The following is a 20,426-nucleotide window of genomic DNA, read 5'->3' as shown; positions in this document are numbered from 1 at the left end:
TGCTACAACACTTATAGGCAGTGTACCTAATCGTACAGTAGTGTAGTTTTTAGTAAGTCCGGTTCGTTCCACAGGGAAAAATCTTTAACCAAAGCTTAACGCTATATTAGTTTTAATTTATAAAAATACAAATATATAAATAAGTAATATTATTATTATAAAAGGGGGGTTTTTACCGTTTAATGACCGGTTTGTCGATTTTAAAAAACTTTAGTCGCAGTTAAAACCTAATGTAAAATAATAAAAATAAATATAACTTAATTTAAAGCGTAAAGTAAATAACGATAAGGAAATTGCGATAAATAAAAGTGCGATAAAATAAAATTGCGATAATTAAAAAGTACGATAATTAAAAGTGCAATTAAATACAATGACAATAAATAAAAGTGCGATAATTAGAAGTGCAATTAAATGTAAAATAAAGGAAACTAAATATGAAATAAAAGAATTATGCTTATTTAAATTTCCGTAATCATGATGTTTGACGTGTTGATTTTAGTTTTATGCTCATGGTTTAATTGTCCTTTGTCCTGGATTATTTAATATGTCCGTCTGGTTTTTGTCCATAACAGTCCATCAGTCATAAATATAAAGTGCGAGTGTCCTCGTCAAATTATCCTTATACCCGAAGTTAAATATTCCAACTAATTGGGGACTTAAACTGTAACAAGGTTTTAATACTTTGTTTAATAATTACACCAGGATATCGACTGTGTGTAACCCAAGGTTTTAATACTTTGTTATCAATTATGCCAAGTGTCCTTGTACATAATTTCACCCCTGTTTTAATAATTTCATAGACTATTAATTCATTCCCGTGTCCGGTTAAATGAACGATTATTCGTACATATAAATATCCCGCTCATCGTGTCCGATCGAGTGTATATGGTTATTTATAGGGACGTCCAATTGTAAATCTTTATATTAAAATTAACAAACTATCATTTAGTTAAACAAATATAAAGCCCATTAATAGCCCATAGTCTAATTTCCACAAGTGTCGTTCTTTTGTCCAAACCTCAATTATGGTACAAAGCCCAATTACCCAATTTTAGTAATTAGCCCAACATCATGATTACTTCGGATTAAATAAGCATAATAATAACTTAGCTATGAGACATTAAATTAAAAAGGTTGAACATAACTTACAATGATTAAAAATAGCGTAGCGTTACACGGACAGAATTTCGACTTACACCCTTACAACATTCGCTAACATACCCTTATTATTAGAAATTAAAATTAAAATTAAAATATATATATATATATATATATATATATATATATATATATATATATATATATATATATATATATATATATATATATATATATATATATATACACACGTTTTGATAGAGAGATTAAAGGATATATAAAACGATCAAAATGCGTTAGCTTTTATAGGCATTTTTGTCCAGGGTATCTCCGCGAGTCGCGGTCCCTTTGCACTACAAACTCCGCAAGTCACGGAGTTCGTAAACCCAGCTCACACAAGTTTGGATCCTAGTCTGCCGACGGTTTTAATATATAAATATAATATATATATAATTTATATAATTAATTATATATTATATTATATTTATATACATAGTTAACTTGTAATTTTTAGTCCGTTGCGTCGAGCGTTGAGAGTTGACTCTGGTCCCGGTTCCGAATTTTCGAACGTCCTTGCGTACAATTTAATATCTTGTACTTTGCGTTTTGAATCTTGTATTCTTGTAATTTTGAGACGTTTCTTATCAATAATTGGAACCACTTTGATCGTATTTTATACTTTTGAGCTTTTTGGTCGTTTGCGTCTTCAATTCGTCGAATCTATCTTTTGTCTTCACCTTTTATTATTTAAACGAATATCACTTGTAAATAGAACAATTGCAACTAAAAGCTTGTCTTTCTTGAGGAATAATGCTATGAAATATGTGTTCGTTTTTAGCATTATCATTAATCTTTAGCAATATGTTGTATAACTTTACTCAAACTTCGTTGCTATCAAATAAGTCAGGAATGACCAGATGTAACCGGGGGCCCAGGACTCTTGACCAGAATCTAAGTCATGGCATTCGAGATCCACAAGCTTACCCATAAATGGCAACCTAGACATCATTCACTTACGACCGTGAGTAGCGATGAAGTTCACATGAATTGTACATTATCTTTGATTAACCTTCACTTTAGGTTTATATGTTATTATATATGTTATATTATATTTATTAATGTATTAACAATTTGATTATCTTATATTATATACTATAAGTTATTATTATTAAATTAGTATAGTTATAAAATAAGTGTTTATTAATAATGTATTGTTATTAACTTATATTATAAGCATTATACTTTATTATATAGTATACTTAGTTATTAACCGTAAGTTATAATAATAATATTAATTTAGTATATGTAATATACTTATGTTAATCGAAAATCATACTAATATATGTTAATTCGAATATTAATTCATTAAATATTATATTTATAATTTTTATAAACTTAGTTAATTATACAATTCAGTAGGATATTTTATAAAAATAATTTTATCAAGTTTTTGTATTTATTTCCCACTTTTCTTTATATATATACTCGGTTTATATTAATCAAATTTAATTAGGTATTAAATCGACCTAAATAAATAATTTTTATATTTTTTTACAGGTTCTATATTATGTAAAAATGTTATAAAAATTATTAAATCAAATTTTATATCAAAATATTATTTATTTAATGTTTTCTAATTATTTAACCATTGTAATCGGCCTATAATTAAATAAATAGGAAAAATAATTTAAAATTAATTTTAATATTTTTTTTAAAGTATCTAGTGATGCTACTAATCATATAAAAATTTTATAAAAATATTTAATACACGTTTGTATTTATTTTTTATTTTCTTTATTATTTCTCTCGATTTAGAATAATGCAAAAGTAAATTCTTTTTAAATACTAATCTTCCCATTTATTTAATTTTTATAATTTTTGCTTGTTTATAAAAGTATATTAATCTCAAAAAAAAATTATAATTATTTTTATTACTGTTTAATATTTTATTACGAATTTTATATTGTTTTTATGTTTAAATACTACATAATTCGTATTTAATTATAAATAATATTCCATAAACTATCAAAATTATTTTTATACATCATAATACTTATAATACTAATTATAACATGTAAAAATAATTTATATATATTAAATTCGAATTTTTAAAGAATATACAAAAAAATAAAAGCAATTCGATAAAAATATAAAAAATACCTCAAGTACTTTTTCAAGTTTGTGAGAGAGTTTTTCTAAAGATTTGATACAAGTTTTTATGAAATGGAAGTGGGTATTTATAGGAAATAAATGGTTGGTGAAAATAAAAAATATAAATAAAATAAAAGTGTCAATTTTGACAAAAAATAAAAACATGTTAAAAATGTTTTTAATAAGTTTTTGTTTTTGAAAATATTTAGTCAAAATTCATGGGCTCATTATTTAATTTATAAAAAAAAATCTCTTTTTTATAAGCTAAAAATATATATATATATATAATGATTAAAATAACTTATCATTTAATTAATAATTATGTTTCATATAGTTTTAAATATAATACGCATTAATATTAATATTAACTAAAGTTATTTTATATAATTAGTGTAAAGTTTAGTTAACAAAAAGTGTCGACTAAAAATAAATATTTGATCAATGTCAAATTTAATTATATATTACGTATGGATAACAACCCTATAGTCAAATTAATCAATTCAGGTATGGAAATATGAGGGTTGTTATATGAAAGGTTACGACAAACTTGATGGAGCATGCGTCGAATTGTCAATATCAATTGTAACGATGAATAATTTTTTTTAACATAAATTATTCATTTGGATTCGAAAGTATATCAAATTTAATTTTGATGAACATGACAAAAGCTGATCAAATATACGTAAAAGACTAAGTTATGATCTGGCTGTGTAATAAGAGCAAATAAGGATAAGATAGATTAAAACAAATAAAATTAAAAGCCATCAAATATCACTTCCGTATTTGTAAGATACAATCTTTTAAATTTTGTATTTGTAGTTTGTAGTCGACATAAATTGGATGACGTAAACAAAGGCTTTGGATTTATTTACAAAGAATTCATGAAAATTAGATATAATGGTCCTAATTTAAATTGGCTTTTTGATCTAACTATGTTACCATGTCAACTTTTTGAGATGTTACTTTGCTAATATAACTTTTGTACGGATATTTAATTTAATATAATATATAAAGAGAGAGAAGATAAAGTGAAGAGATCAAATGATCCGTATGAGCAACCCATGAAAGATAGTTGGGCCACAACATGGTTCACAATTTTGGCTGTTTGATAATTTATCTTTTGGGCTCAATAGTGATAAGTTGATACACCTAGGTTATTCTACTATATGTAAGACTAATTGTGAACTATAATGATTCTGGAGAATTTTTGAATGAAATCTGTAACGTAGCGATGTTGCAAAAAAAAGGGTGTAGTGGGTAATATTGTGAAAGAAGATTGTAGGAGGGTTTTGAGTTTTGAGTGATGTTGCAAATATGATTGTCAGATGAGTGAAAAAAATGGTAAAATAACACAGAGTGACAATCCTGATGAACGCAACAGTTTTTCTAGTCTGTTTTTGAACAAAGCATCATAAATCGTCGACCATAAATGCCCCATTGGGGGCGTTTTGGACGTCATTCGCTACCTAATTAATGAAAACGGGCGTTGTATGCCAGCATAGTAATTCGTCTAACATGCCGAAATGGTCGTGCATATTATTGTTTCAAATTTTTAGATTTGTTTCGCATAATTTGGCTGCAATATAAATTAAGCGTCGTCATTTGTAAGTTTCAGATTTTCTAATGAATACCTTTAAAATTGTCATTAAGATGCATAGACATATTGTATCTTAAATAGCTACCATTCAAAAGTCGATACAAACCGTTTAATACAATAATTTGATGCACCTTCGCGACAACCCTTGAGTCAACTCTTGAGGCTGACATTAGAATAATCTTTATCTTATTAATTTTTCTAATACTAACTCTTAGAGCTATCATTAAAATGCATGAACACGTTGTACACTTGAATAACTACCATTCGAAAGTTCATATAAGCCGTTTAACACAATAATTTAATGCACGACTGATGTTACATTTTAAAATACTTTTCGGTTATTTATTCAGGTGCTTATATATATTTTTGGTTTTTACGAAGTTCACAACTAAAAGAGACGTAAGCAGTGAGCACATTGTCACATACGGAGTATATTCCAACTTGACAAAATTCATTGTACTAGAAATTAGTGTGACTGTTAATTCTGAAGATTCCATCACAAAAATATTGAAAAATCGTATGGCTTAAAAGAAGAATTAATTTATAATTCATTGCAGAATACTCCAACAAAAAGCTAAACTAATATACACCTTTAGTTTTCAAACGCATTTTATTAAATCTATGGTATACTAACGTACACATTGGTTAGGTTATGAAGCACAGATTGTACTTGGTTTTTCAGTGGTTAATAAACAAACAAATAATAAACAAAATTACAATTTCTTTAAACATCTACACAATATATTAGATTGTCCAAATGTAATTAAATCGCGACGTGTTTACAAGACTCGGTTTTCACTCTTCCTGGTAACATATTGTCGTGTTAGAAATGTTATCCGTTAGTTATTTGAATACATGATGTATTTGTCAGTTTTGTGTAATTCATCGATAATGTAATGTAATACAATCAAAATAATAACCCAAGTAATCTAATCAAACTTAAGCAGTTAAGCATCTATCTATTAAATTCTTTGAAAATGCCACTTAAGTGACATTACTTTGTAATAAAACCATACCTTAAAAAAATTACAAAGACACATGTCACTCCCTCACCACACTTTGATGACATCACTTGTCCCCAATTTTTAAATTAAAAAAAAAACATCTTAATAAATTAATTAATCAAATTCGGATTTTAAAAAAATAAAAAATAAAAATTACTCCGTATAGCACGCTTTAGTAATCAGTAATAATATTTTTAAATTAAAGCTGCATATCTTGAAAAATGTATAGCACGCTTCAGTCATTCACTTCTCCCTATCAAAAATTCAAAATAATCCTTCATTCACTTCCTCTTCAATCCTAGATCTGGATCTTCTAAAATAGAAATACCTATTTTCACTGAGATTACTCCGTATATTGTTTTCATCATTTGATTTTGAGCTTCCTTAAAAAGTTTAACCACAGAGAGAAATTAGGGTTGCATTCTTATTTCGATCTTACCAGTTTTGTTATTCGATGCGATTTTTAAGGTTACTTTGATTTCTGCTTATCAAGGTTAGTATCTGTACTTCAATTTCTTTGTATTTGTATGGTAATATTTTTCTTCTTTTAATTTGCAGACATTTTATAATGGTTTTCATCTACTTTCGCAAGTATTGATCTTCATGGGTTTAATTTTCATATGCATCTTTTATGGGTTAGTGATAAGAGGTAATTGCGATGTTAAAAGGTTTTAGTCATCTATTTGTGTTAAATTAATTTTACATAATTCTTGCCAATGGTTCTGTTGGGTGTAGTCCTCTGTTAGGGTTTTTTGTTTTTTCATTTTAACATAATCTTGCATCATTAAGATTAGTATTTTAAGTTTTTTTTTTTTTCATTTTTATACTGAAATTTTTTAGTTATGGGTTGATGCGTATTAGGGTATTTAGTTGTATTACTTTAGGGTTTAATGTGTTCTTTAATTTTTTTTTGGGTGTTTATCAGTTAATTAATTTGCTTAATAAGGATTATTATAGCTTAGTTATACATGCTAAATGATAGTGTGTGTGGTGTTTTCTGCAGATTATCAGGTTCATATGAAATTTCTATGAAGGTATGATTTCTATTCCGTTTTGTTCTTCTATGAAATGTGTGTGTGTGTGTATTATTAAAAATTTTAGTAAGCCTTAAGGTTCGTTGGGATTATTTACCTTTTTTTATTTTCATCTCTATTTCTTAATGTTTTCTGAAAATCGTATGAATATGAATCTTGACCTTGTGGTTAATAGTGAAGGAATTTATAGCCCTTCACAGGTTCACGGAAGCATGGAACTATGCAACATATTACATGAAGGTACTCATGGATTTTTTTTATTTTTTATTTTTTATATTATGGTTAGTTAGTTTACATGAAGGTACTCATGAATTTTTATTTTGACACTGCTTGACATCATATAAATAATTATAGATTGTTGATTTTCTGTTTCTAAGCTCAGATTTCATAATCTTTTGATTTGGATCAGTTGCATACTTCACAACTTAACGTTATATAGTAATTATGAAAGTGCATAAGAGGTGTTCGATGAAATGTCGGAGAGAAATGGAGTTGTATGGTATGAATTTTGTTAAACCTGGACAGTTTGAAATTAAAGTTAGATTGTTGGCTGTGTTTTCTTTAAAATTTAAGGTTTATATGATATTTGAATTTGAATTCAATCCAATTGTTTGCTAAATGTCTGTAATATCACATGGAAACTATCTCCACATGGGCACTATGTTTCAGTTGTATATTAAATATTGGTTTATGTATGTATATGTATATGTATTATCATTAAATGAACATTACATCTTCATATGTATGTTGCTGGTGTCATTGTATGCAGATAATGAAGTGAACTAAAAGTTGTTGGGCCTTGCAGAGAGTTACATTAACACCGATGCTCCACTGCAATTTTGGGGAATTGTACAATAGTCCAAGTAAGTCAAAAATATTTGATATCAATAACATGTTTGACTTCTAACTGGTATTGTCTTTCTTCACTATGCATATGTAGTTGTTTCCATTCCTTCTTATTTCATGTTTTGCAGATGTTTGGAAAGATGATGCTACTGTCCCTGAATTAGTAACTAATACATCGGTGATCGATTAGTAAACGATGCAAGTCAGAGGTATAATTATTGTTTCCAAGGTGGTGTTAATGGTGTCGTAGGGGTAAGTTAACAATTTCTCTTTTCTTGAAGTTGTGCTTCTTTCCCACCCTCTTAAACAGTTCCATAACTTAACTTAACATAGTTTTACTTACAATTGATTTGGCATGTTTTGAGACTGGTCTCACATTTAGTGTTGTTTCTTTTTGGTATGCTATTTAACTCTGTAATTTTTATGGTTATATCTAACTACTTTACAATGAATATTCAAAGAGGCATTGATATGACTATTTAATAATGTACACTTATATATCATCAATGGAGCTTATTATATTTTAGTGTCTTCAACGTCGATTAATGTAGAGAGGTAAGTTTGCTACTCCTTAAAGATCGATTATGATTATGAATTTTGTAGTTTTATATGCTATAGGTGCAATTAAGTCTGCAAAAATGGAGGCTGATTGAAGAATGATATTTTTGTAGTTCCTATATATCAATTGATTCTTGAAGTGAATGATATTTTTTGTTTATCTTGTATTTGATGGTTTACGGAATGCAAGTACACAACTCCATTATGACGGGCCTTTCTAGCGTGGTGGAATATATCGTCTTCGATTTCTAATAATGTAGCAAATTCTATTAGTTAGGGAAACTATTTGGTGGGTTCTTGGGAGCTAAACACACTTAACTTAGCATCAAGGTACGTTTTGTTATCGAGTATATGGAGATGGCGCAACAAGCTAAAGGAAGACATCCTTGCAAATGTTAAATGATGTCTCATTTTTGGTATTCAAATCGTAGTCCAAAAATGAAGGTTGACTTTCAAAAATGGAGATTGGATTCCAAAATCAGTTTTTGATAACGGTTAAGAAGTAGAAAATGGAGTCATGGGAAGATATTAATATGTTGATGGATTTTGGATAAATGGGGTTTTGAGTGACATAGTATGTACTTAATTTGTACATAAATTTGGAGTTGGAGTCCTTTTCATCCCATTCTAATGACTTTTTTCTCAGTTGGTCCCTCTATTATACCCCAAATCGCTACTTTGGTCCTTTGGTTTTTAATTTGGCAATCAACGTCCCTGAGTTATTCTGATTTTGCAATTCGCATCCCTCCGTCAAGTTTCTGTTAAAAAGGTCCGTTAACTCCTGTCACGTGCAATGCATGTGAGGGTATAATCGTCTTTTTACTCTTTTCTTCATTAAAAACAAGGGACCACCGGCGCAAAATATCTTATAATTATATATTTTTAAATTATAAATTTATAAATTCTTATAAACAAGGTAAGCCATCAAGAATCCTACCATTGCAGCTCAACCTGAGAAACAGAAGCTAAATGGGTCATATATGAATTAGATATAACATACGAAACACATCACTTTCAAATAGCCCCAACTTTCGATCTGGTGTTGGGGCCAAATCAAATCATTTTTTTAATTTTAATTTTTTTTTTGTTTTTTTTTGTGAAAAGCACCAAATCACATCATTTGTGTATCCAAATTGGCAATTTCTAAGCTTCTTAAAAAATGTAAGATATTTAGCTTCATTTTATTTCGATCATATAACAATTTATAAATTTGGCAAACCATTGAGCAGTTCGGCTTCAAGAAGATGAAACCGCTTCATCCAAGCCCACCATGGAATAATCGAGGTGTCAAAAACTACAGGAAAGTCATTGTTGGAAGATTCTGGATTGTCTTCTAAATTAGACTTGAACCCTTAATTAAACCCCAAATTTCAAATAAATGTACAAATTTCATGAGTCATATTAATAATGAATTTGGTCTACATAATCTCACCAGCATCAATAACAGCATCCCAGTCGGTAGCTCCACCTTTCTGAAACTGCTTTCAATCCCAAGTACCCGAAACCCATTTCGGATCTTCATATTTCAGAGCCACTTCCTCAACCAAATTCGCCACCGGAGCTCCGTTTCCAACCTCAGAATCTGTCTTTTCTTCAACAATAACGGCAGCAGCTCCAGACCCATTTTCAGTACTTCTAATTGGCATAAAAAGCAACTTCCTTTGAGGCTTTATAGAATGATATAAGTTAATTGGTAAGTGGGTTTTCGATGAAGATGAAAAAGAAGGAAGCTTTGTGGTTGGAGTTGAAGAAAATAAAGCCATTGATGAAGGCGATATTTATAGTTTGAATTTTTATTTTCTGGAGTATAGATCAGAGCATATTGTGTATGTGATTGAGGAAATTAAGCTAGGGCTGAGAATTGAAGTGGTGAGAGTATTTAAGCAGGAGTGAAATTAAGTTGAAGATATTGGAATATTCATCTATCTATTTTGGGATGTTTGGTAGAGGGTTAAAGAAAAAAATATTTAAAACTGGGAAGAAAACTCAACCATCTTTATCGCAGTCGGACGAATAAACAATTACTCTCCTAATATTTTTAATTTTATAAATTTATAAATTAAAAATATATAATTATAAGATATTTTGCGCCGGTGGTCCCTTGTTTTTAATGAAGAAAAGAGTAAAAAGATGATTATACCCTCACATGCATTGCACGTGACAGGAGTTAACGGACCTTTTTAACAGAAACTTGACGGAGGGATGCGAATTGCAAAATCAAAATAACTCAGGGACGCTGATTGCCAAATTAAAAATCGAGGGACTATAGTAGCGATTTGGGGTATAATAGAGGGACCAACTGAGCAAAAAAGTCCATTCTAATGGGTATTGTTGTAATGGGTTCTGGTGTCATTTGAGTGTATTAGTCTATTTGGTTCCAAGGGTTTTAGTCGTTCAAAATTCTATTTTCAAATATAGCATATCATTCAATAATTTTTCTTTAAAATCCCGTGAATCCACGGATCCTTGCACTAGTAAAAATGAAAAACAAAAGTATATACTCTGTAATATGTATGGGTGAGTAGTTATAGTCCACATAAAGCGTCATCAAATTATAAACAACGTGGCAACATATTATGCATAAGATACATAACCACAATTATAATCATAACTTATCAAATCCAATCATCACCCTAGCTACCAACCCACTATCTTTAATTTCTCAATTTTCAATAAGAAAAAAGGAAAAGAAAGGAAAAAAGAAGGTTACGAGTACATATTCCATATACATTATACATGAACGTACATGAAATAAATCGTAAAACATTAAATTTACATATCATCACCGCACCTAAATATGAGCACGTGTTTTTCTATATCATCTATTACTATAGTCAATCATATATTCACCTTTGGAGATTGGCGTTAGATAGATTACCGACTCGTCTAAATTTGTTTCGGAGGTGTGTTGTGTTTGAGTGTGAAAGAGATTCAAACAATCAAGACTCGCGAAAACAGGGGCGAATCGCGACCACAATGAGCGGATCGCAACCGCGATGCAATGACAGAACGAGGCCCAATTTTGGGGAGAGTGTATCACGACCGGGATGAAGGCATCGCGACCGTGATGCGTGTCTAACAGAAGGAACTTTCCAGAATCGAGTTTGGCTTGCTCCCTAAGTCGTTTCCTTGTTGAGTTTTGCCTATATAAAGACTCTATTGTAACCCATACATTGTATCACGAAATTTATCAATAATATCTCTTTAGTTTGGCCCGTGAATTAAAGTAATCAATCTGTTGATTACATATAACCACGTTAATTCTTCGTGTTCTTATTTTCTTTATTTTTGTCTTCGTTTGTCCATTGTGGGAAAGGTTATTTCTGGAACTCTTATTGTTGGGTCCAGTAACCCTAACAATTGGTATCAGAGCTCAAGGTTTTTGAACTGGGAAGATGGCGGAAGACGAAAAATTTAGAATCGATAGGTTTGATGGAAAAGACTTCGACTTTTGGAATATACAAATCGAAGATTACTTGTATCGAAAGAAGCTACACCAACCCTTGTTGGAGGTGAAACCCGAAAGCATGGATGATGCCGATTGGTCTCTTTTGGATCGCCAAGCTTTGGGTGCGATTCGTCTTTCTCTCGCCTAGAACGTTGCATATAACGTTGTGAATGAGAAAACAACGTTTGCATTTTGAAGGCTCTCTCCAACATGTACGAAAAACCCACGGCGGCGAATAAGGTTTTTCTTATGCTAAAATTGTTCAATACGAAGATGAGAGAAGGTTCGAGTGCAACGGATCACATCAACGAATTCAACAATATTATATCAAGGCTTGAATCGGTAGATCTCAAGTTTGATGATGAACTAAAAGCACTAATCTTGCTTTCATCATTACCGGAGAGTTGGTCGGGTACGGTTACCGCGGTTAGTAGCTCTACGGGAACTACTAAGCTAGATTTTGTAGGTATTAGGGATTTGATTCTCGGTGAAGACACTCATAGGAGAAACTCGGGGGAATAGTCATCCGGATCCTTGTTAAGTGCCGACAACCGTGGTAGAAAAATTGATCGTGGTGATGAGAAGAAGGGTAGGAAGAAGTCAAAGAAACGGTATCCATTAAAGGACCGAAGTGAAGCTATTTGTTAGGGTTGCAATCAAAAGGGACACTTTCAAAGGAATTGTAAAAATTCTCCAGCGAAAGGTGTTAACTTTACCGCGGAAGATACGGATGATGCAATTTTATGTAGTGTTGGAGATTCGGCGGAGTCTTGGATTTTAGATTCGGGAGCTTCATTTCATGCCTCACCCACTAGGAGTTCGATGAAGAATTTTCGATCGTATCAAGGTAAGGTAAGATTGGAAAACAATAAAAAGCTTGAAATTTGTGACGACCCGGAAATTTCCGACCAAATTTAAACTTAATCTAAATATGATTTCGATACGATAAGCAAAGTCTATAATACTGAGTCTCAAAATTTTTGAACTATTTAGATGGATTCAATTGACCCTTGACTATTCCCGACGATTCACGAACAACTATTTGTAAATGATTTTATAAATATTTAAATGTACATATATATATATATATATATATATATATATATATATATATAATAATTTGAAATATAATTTGAAATAATAAAATACAAGCTAAACATTTAAAACCAAATATGTAAAATAACATGCAAGATAATAATGTTGTTGTTAAGATAAATAAATCTATATATATATATATATATATATATATATATATATATATATATATATATATATATATATATATATATATATATATATATATATATATATATATATATATATATATATATATATATATATAAATATAAATGACTTCTATACATAATTATCATTATTGTAATTTCTAATATGAAATAATATAATATAGTAATAGATATAAAATGATTATATATATATAACATTATAACGTATTCATATTTACATGAGGTAACTAATATGCAAACACAATTGCATAATAATAAATATAAAATGTGTAAATATTAAACATTCAGTATATGTTATTACATAATATATTACGATACATAATTAATAATAAATAATATTAAGATATTCAATTAAGTTATGAATTTAAGATATAGTTACTAAGGTAATATTGTTACCACTTTCAAAATGATATCAACATTAGTATTTTTAATATCAGTATAATAAATATATAACATATAGATATAGAATTTGATATATATAAATATTATCATTAATATTATTATTATCCTTATTAATACTAATATAATTAGTATTGTTATTATTATTATCATTAATAATATTATTATTATCAAATTCACTAAAATTATTTTATTGTGACTTATTAGTATTATTACTCTTATTATTATTATTATTCTTATTCTTATTATTATTATTATTCTTATTATTATTCTTATTATTATTATTATTATTATTAGAAATTTAATTATTATTAATATAATTATAATTATTAATTATTAATATTAATATTTAATATTTAATATATATATATATATATATATATATATATATATATATATATATATATATATATATATATATATATATATATATATAATATCAAACGTAGAATTTGGAATCTGATTCAGTTCCATATATCTATCAAGTTACAATGCGTTTTTTGTTTATGTCCCCAATCTGTTTAACGTCCATTTCAATTAACAAGAATCTGATACAACACGATAGCAACTAGTTTAATTTTTTTTCCCTTTCGTCCTTGTAATTCATCCTGTTGATATCAAATAGCTTTAAAAGCCAGTGATTTCTCTGTATTCATAACAAACTCATTCCACTTTACACACACAATATCAATTACAATCATAATTAACAGTTGAATTTAACAGAAAAGATTTAAAACTGCACGTTACCTCTGTTCTTGCTTTATTTTTCAAACTATTTGAATTCGAAATATGTTTCAAAATGTGTTAAAACAGTTTTGTTAGGAAGATTTTACTTAATCGATCTGGAAAGTTTCAACTGTCAATTTCTAATATCGGGATCGAATTTTGGAGTCAAAGTATTTGAATTAAAAAGTCAACCAATGTGTTCATGGGAAAATTCGAGTTCATTTCTAAGTTTTAAGGTAAATTGAAGATACGGATAGTTTCTAAAAGAGATTTGCGAACTATTTCATGTAGGAAGTATAGTCTAAAACAGCTTCAATTTTAAAATCAAGAATTGAGTTTGTATGTGTCTTCGAAACTGATACAGCAGACTTATAAATTTATTTATTTATTTTCTGATGTTCAAATGTTTTCAATTTAGGTCTGTTACTGTCAATTTTAAATCTTAATCAAAATCTTAACTCAATAATCTTATGGTGAACACATCTCTGGTCTATTTCATATTGAAGAAGATGATAGAATACTTGGTGGGTTTAAATAAATAAAGTATGAACATATAATCAGAAAATGGGACGGCTTGGATGGTTAAAAGTGTTGATGGGTTTTCGAGGGGTTGTGGGTTCGAGCCCTGTTGGGGGCTTTTCTTTTTAGAAACTCTTTTAAAGGTAAATTTTATTTTCAAAACTATTATTATTATCATTATTATTGTTATTATTATTATTATTATTATTATTATTATTATTATTATTATTATTATTATTATTAATTATTGTTATTAATACAAGTATTATAATATTATTAATATTATTAATATGATTATTATTGTTATTACCATGATTATTATTATTGTTGTTATTATTATAAGAATTATAATAATTATCAATATTATCATAATTATAAATATTATAACAATTACTAAAATCGTTATAAGTATTATTAATGTGTTATTATTATTAATTTATCATTTTAGTATTATTATCATTTTTACGAATAAAATTATTATTGCTATACTATTATCAAAATAACACAAACTATTATTGATGTTCTGCGAGGTGTATATGAAATAGCTTTATTTTTACTAGGAAATACTATTAAATACGATACAATTTTACACAAGATATTTATTTATTTATAGAACGGATATAACTAAACCTTGCTACAACACTTATAGGCAGTGTACCTAATCGTACAGTAGTGTAGTTTTTAGTAAGCCCGGTTCGTTCCACAGGGAATCTTTTCAACAAAGCTTAACGCTATATTAGTTTTAATTTATAAAAATACGAATATATATAAGTAATATTATTATTATAAAAAGGGGGTTTTTACCGTTTAATGACCGGTTTGTCGATTTTTAAAACTTTAGTCGCAGTTAAAACCTAATGTAAAATATTAAATAAATAAAAGACTTAATTTAAAGCGTAAAGTAAATAATGATAATGAAATTGCGATTAATAAAAGTGCGATAAAATAAAATTACGATAATTAAAGAGTACGATAAATAAAAGTGCAATTAAATACAATAACAATAAATAAAAGTGCAATTAAATACAATAACAATAAATAAAAGTGTAATAATTAGAAGTGCAATTAAATATGAAAATAAAGGAATTATGATTATTTAAACTTCCGTAATCATGATGTTTGACGTGTTGATTTTAGTTTATTCCCATGGGTTAATTGTTCTTTGTCCTGGATTATTTAATATGTCCGTCTGGTTTTTGTCCATAACAGTCCATCAGTCATAAATATAAAGTGCGAGCATCCTCGTCAAATTATCCTTATATCCGAAGTCAAATATTCCAACTAATTGGGGACTTAAACTGTAACAAGGCCTTAATACTTTGTTTAATAATTACACCAGGATATCGACTGAGTGTAACCCAAGGTTTTAATACTTTGTTATCAATTATGCCAAGTGTCCTTGTACATAATTTCACCCCTGTTTTAATAATTCTAGTGACTATTAATCCATTCTCGTGTCCGGTTAAATGAACGATTATTCGTACATATAAATATCCGGCCCATCGTGTCCGATCGAGTGTATATGGTTATTTATAGGTATGTCCAATTGTAAATCTTTATATTAAAATTAACAAACTATCATTTAGTTAAACAAATATAAAGCCCATTAATAGCCCATAGTCTAATTTCCACAAGTATCGTTCTTTTGTCCAAACCTCAATTATGGTACAAAGCTCAATTACCCTATTTTAGTAATTAGCCCAACATCATGATTACTTCGTTTTAAATAAGCATAATAATAACTTAGCTACGAGACATTAAATTAAAAAGGTTGAACATAACTTCCAATGATTAAAAATAGCGTAGCGTTACACGGACAGAATTTCGACTTACACCCTTACAACATTCGCTAACATACCCTTATTATTAGAATTTAAAATTAAAATTAAAATTAATATATATATATATATATATATATATATATATATATATATATATATATATATATATATATACGTTGAGAGTTGGATGGATGGATATATATTTTTTTGATGCACCAAACTGCGACTTTTATAGGCATGTGGGCTGAAAAAGGGCCTCATGCGATCGCATGGGCTTTGCCCTTCAAGGCCATGCGATCGCATGGCCAACTGGGGAGGCTCAAAAGTCTTTAAAAACATGGGCTGCCTATTTATTTATTATATAATATAATATATATAATTAAATTTAATTATATATATATTATATTATATTCTTGTACTCCGTTGACTTGTAATTTTTAGTCCGTTGTGTCGAGCGTTGAGAGTTGACTCTGGTCCCGGTTCCGGATTTTTGAACGTCCTTGCGTACAATTTAATATCTTGTACTTTGCGTTTTGAATCTTGTACTCTTGTAATTCTGAGACGTTTCTTATTAATAATTGGAACCTCTTTGATTGTACTTTGTACTTTTGAGCTTTTTAGTCGTTTGCGTCTTCAATTCGTCGAATCTGTCTTTTGTCTTCACCTTTTATTATTTAAACGAATATCACTTGTAAATAGAACAATTGCAACTAAAAGCTTGTCTTTCTTGAGGGATAATGCTATGAAATATATGTTTGTTTTTAGCATTATAAATTATTATTATCACTGATAATGGTATTAGTACCAAATTATAATAATAATTATTATTATTACTAACACAGATATTATTATTAGTATTGTCATCATTATTATTAACATTACAATGTACCATTAAGAGACTTATCAATTAAACATTAATATTAGTGATACTATGTGATTACTAAAAATTTCTATCAAAGCCATTAAAATTACCATTATTATTAAAAGTAATATTTTTACTAAAACTATCATTATTATTGCTATCAGTATTATCTAGACCATTATTATTAAAATAGATACGATTATGAAAATAAGAGTTTTAATGACGTCATTAGAGTTATTAGCATAAAAATAAAGATTTTATATATAAATACATATTTATACACATAACTTATCTATATCTAAATATATATATATATAAAAAGGAAAATATATACAATGAGACTTATTATTACACTATATATGTATCTATAGTTTACATCACCAATAATATATATATATATATATATATATATATATATATATATATATATATATATATATATATTCGATCGATTACAATTATGTATATTAATAAATATACAAATGATATAGGTTCGTGAATCCGAGGACAAACCCTGCATTGTTCAAATGTCGTCATATGTATTTTTACTACAAAATACAGTACAGTGAGTTTATTTGATTCCCTTTTACTCTTTAGATTTTTGGGACTGAGAATACATGCGCTATTTTTACAACTGCTTTATTAAATGCTTTTGAAATATATTTTGTACTGCGAATACATGAAATGCTTTTATAAATGTTTGACGAGATAGACACAAGCAAAACATTCCTCGAATGAATTATTATGCAGATAGAAGTTCTGCGGATTATTATTGAATTATGTGGACATGATAATTGCCACCATTGAATTATGTGGACATGATAATTGCCACCATTGAATTATGTGGACATGATAATTACCACCATTGAATTATGTGGACATGATAATTGCCACCAATTAATGCGAATGTTATGTATCGAGAGAATGATTTTATACACAGGTTATGTGTATGTTATTTTTATGCACGAGATATGTGTACGGTTCCTAAGATTTATGAAAGATGATTTCGTACACGAGAAAGGTGTACTGTATTTAAAAGATATCACATGTACATTACAGGTGGGTATAGGATTCGGACCCATTTGTACCATGAAACATTTAAATCTTGTGGTCTATCAAAATGATGAATTTTATTGTTTTAAGATAAATTTATGAACTCACCAACCTTTTGGTTGACACTTGAAAGCATGTTTATTCTCAGGTATGAAAGAAACCTTTCGCTGTGCATTTGCTCATTTTAAAGACATTATTTGGATTCGATCATCGCAATGGAACCAGATGTTGATGACTTCGTCCAGATGGATTAGGACGGGGTATGACAAAATTGAAGGTATGGGAGATGTTGTATTGAAGACTACTCCTAGTTCTAATTGGACTTTGAAAGACGTGAGGTTTATTCCTAAGTTGAAAAGTATAACAACCCTCATATTTCCATGCCTGAATTGACTAATTTGACTATAGGGTTGTTATCCATACGTAATATATAATTAAATTCGACATTGATCAAATATTTATTTTTAGTCGACACGTTCTGTTAACTAAAGTTTACACTAATTATATAAAATAACTTTAGTTAATATTAATGCGTATTATATTTAAAACTATATGTAACATAATTATTAATTAAATAATAAATTATTTTAATCATTATATATATTTTTAGCTTATAAAAAAAATAAAAATAAAAAGAAATAAGATTTTTTTTATAAATTAAATAATGAGCCCATGAATTTTGACTAAATATTTTCAAAAATAAAAACTTATTAAAAACATTTTTAACATGTTTTTATTATTTTGTCAAAATTAGCACCTTTATTTTATTATTTTTTTTCTTTTCACCAACCATTTTTTACCTATAAATACATGGCTCCTCATTCATTTTTTCTTGCCAAACACAAAAACTTAAGTTATTCTCTCAAAACCTTGAAGAAAATTTGAGGTACTTTCTATTTTTATTAATTTTTTTCAATATTGTCATTTATATTTATATTTATTGTATATTCTTTGTAAAATTCGAAATTAATTATGTTTATATGTTATAATTAGTATTATAAGTGTTATGATGCATAAAAATAATTTTGATAATTTATGGAATATTATTTATAATTAAATACGTATTATGTAGTGTTTAAACGTAAAAACAATGTAAAATTCGTAATAAATACTTTTAACCAAAAATAAAATATATATAATTTTTTTCTATGTTTTTAAAACTTATATAGATCTGAAAAAAATTATAAAAATAATTACTTGAGTCGAATTGGTATTTATTATATAATTAAACTCTATTATTATGTAATTCGAAGGTAAATTAAGAATAAATATAAAATAATAAAAAATATTTTTTTTTAAATATTTTTCTACAGGTTATTAGACTGATAGAAACTTATAAAAATTATAAAAATAATTATTTGGGTTTATTTAGTAATTATGTAGAATTAAAATTGTTTTGTGAATACATTAAGGGTAAAAACAAAAATAAATACAAAAATATAATAAAAACGTTTTCTTAAATTTTTATACTAATCTATATGATTAACTAAGACTATAAAAATTATGTATGTAATTTTTAGATATTTAATTTATTATTTAGACATTTTTGAATAATATTCGATTAATAAAACACTATTATTTTTGAAGTAATTTAGGTATTTATTTAAAGATAATTATATTTAATATATATAAGACATACTAAGGTATAATAACTAAATATTAAATAAAACTTAGGTTATATTATCACATATATAATTATTAAGTACATTAATAATTCGTTGTGTGTATACACCTAAAGTGAAGGTTAATCAAAGATAATGTATAATTCATGTGAACTTCATCGCTACTCACGGTTGTAAGTGAATGATGTCTAGGTTGCCATTTATGGGTAAGCTTGTGGATCTCGAATGCCATGACTTAGATTCTGGTCAAGAGTCTTGGGCCCCCGGTTACATCTGGTCATTCCTGACTTATTTGATAGCAACGAAGTTTGAGTAAAGTTATACAACGTCTTGCTAAAGATTAACCCGAACTTTCTAAAATTGGAAAATTACTATAAGTGGAAACTTTCCATAAATAGTAAACTTCCAAAAATGGAAATTCTTTAGTGAACCATTACTATCAATATAGTACTATATACTATTGTCTGTTAGGCAATGTCTGATC

The 20,426-nt window shown here is 27.7% G+C and overlaps 1 protein-coding gene across 1 annotated transcript; it reads right to left on the bottom strand.

Annotated features, from left to right (window-relative positions):
* Positions 1-9,490: 9,490 nt before the first annotated feature.
* LOC139867987 (light-harvesting complex-like protein 3 isotype 2, chloroplastic) lies at positions 9,491-10,051 on the bottom strand. The gene is made up of 2 exons (XM_071856329.1): positions 9,787-10,051; positions 9,491-9,639 (listed from the first exon to the last, which is right to left on the bottom strand). Exons 1-2 carry the CDS (start codon positions 10,049-10,051, stop codon positions 9,491-9,493), a joined length of 414 nt encoding a protein of 137 aa, XP_071712430.1.
* Positions 10,052-20,426: the final 10,375 nt, after the last annotated feature.

The sequence above is a fragment of the Rutidosis leptorrhynchoides genome, chromosome 9, assembly GCF_046630445.1.
Source record: "Rutidosis leptorrhynchoides isolate AG116_Rl617_1_P2 chromosome 9, CSIRO_AGI_Rlap_v1, whole genome shotgun sequence".
NCBI classification, from domain to species: domain Eukaryota; kingdom Viridiplantae; phylum Streptophyta; class Magnoliopsida; order Asterales; family Asteraceae; genus Rutidosis; species Rutidosis leptorrhynchoides.
The sequence above is the reverse complement of the archived record's forward strand: the minus strand, read 5'-3'. Positions and strand labels throughout refer to the sequence as shown.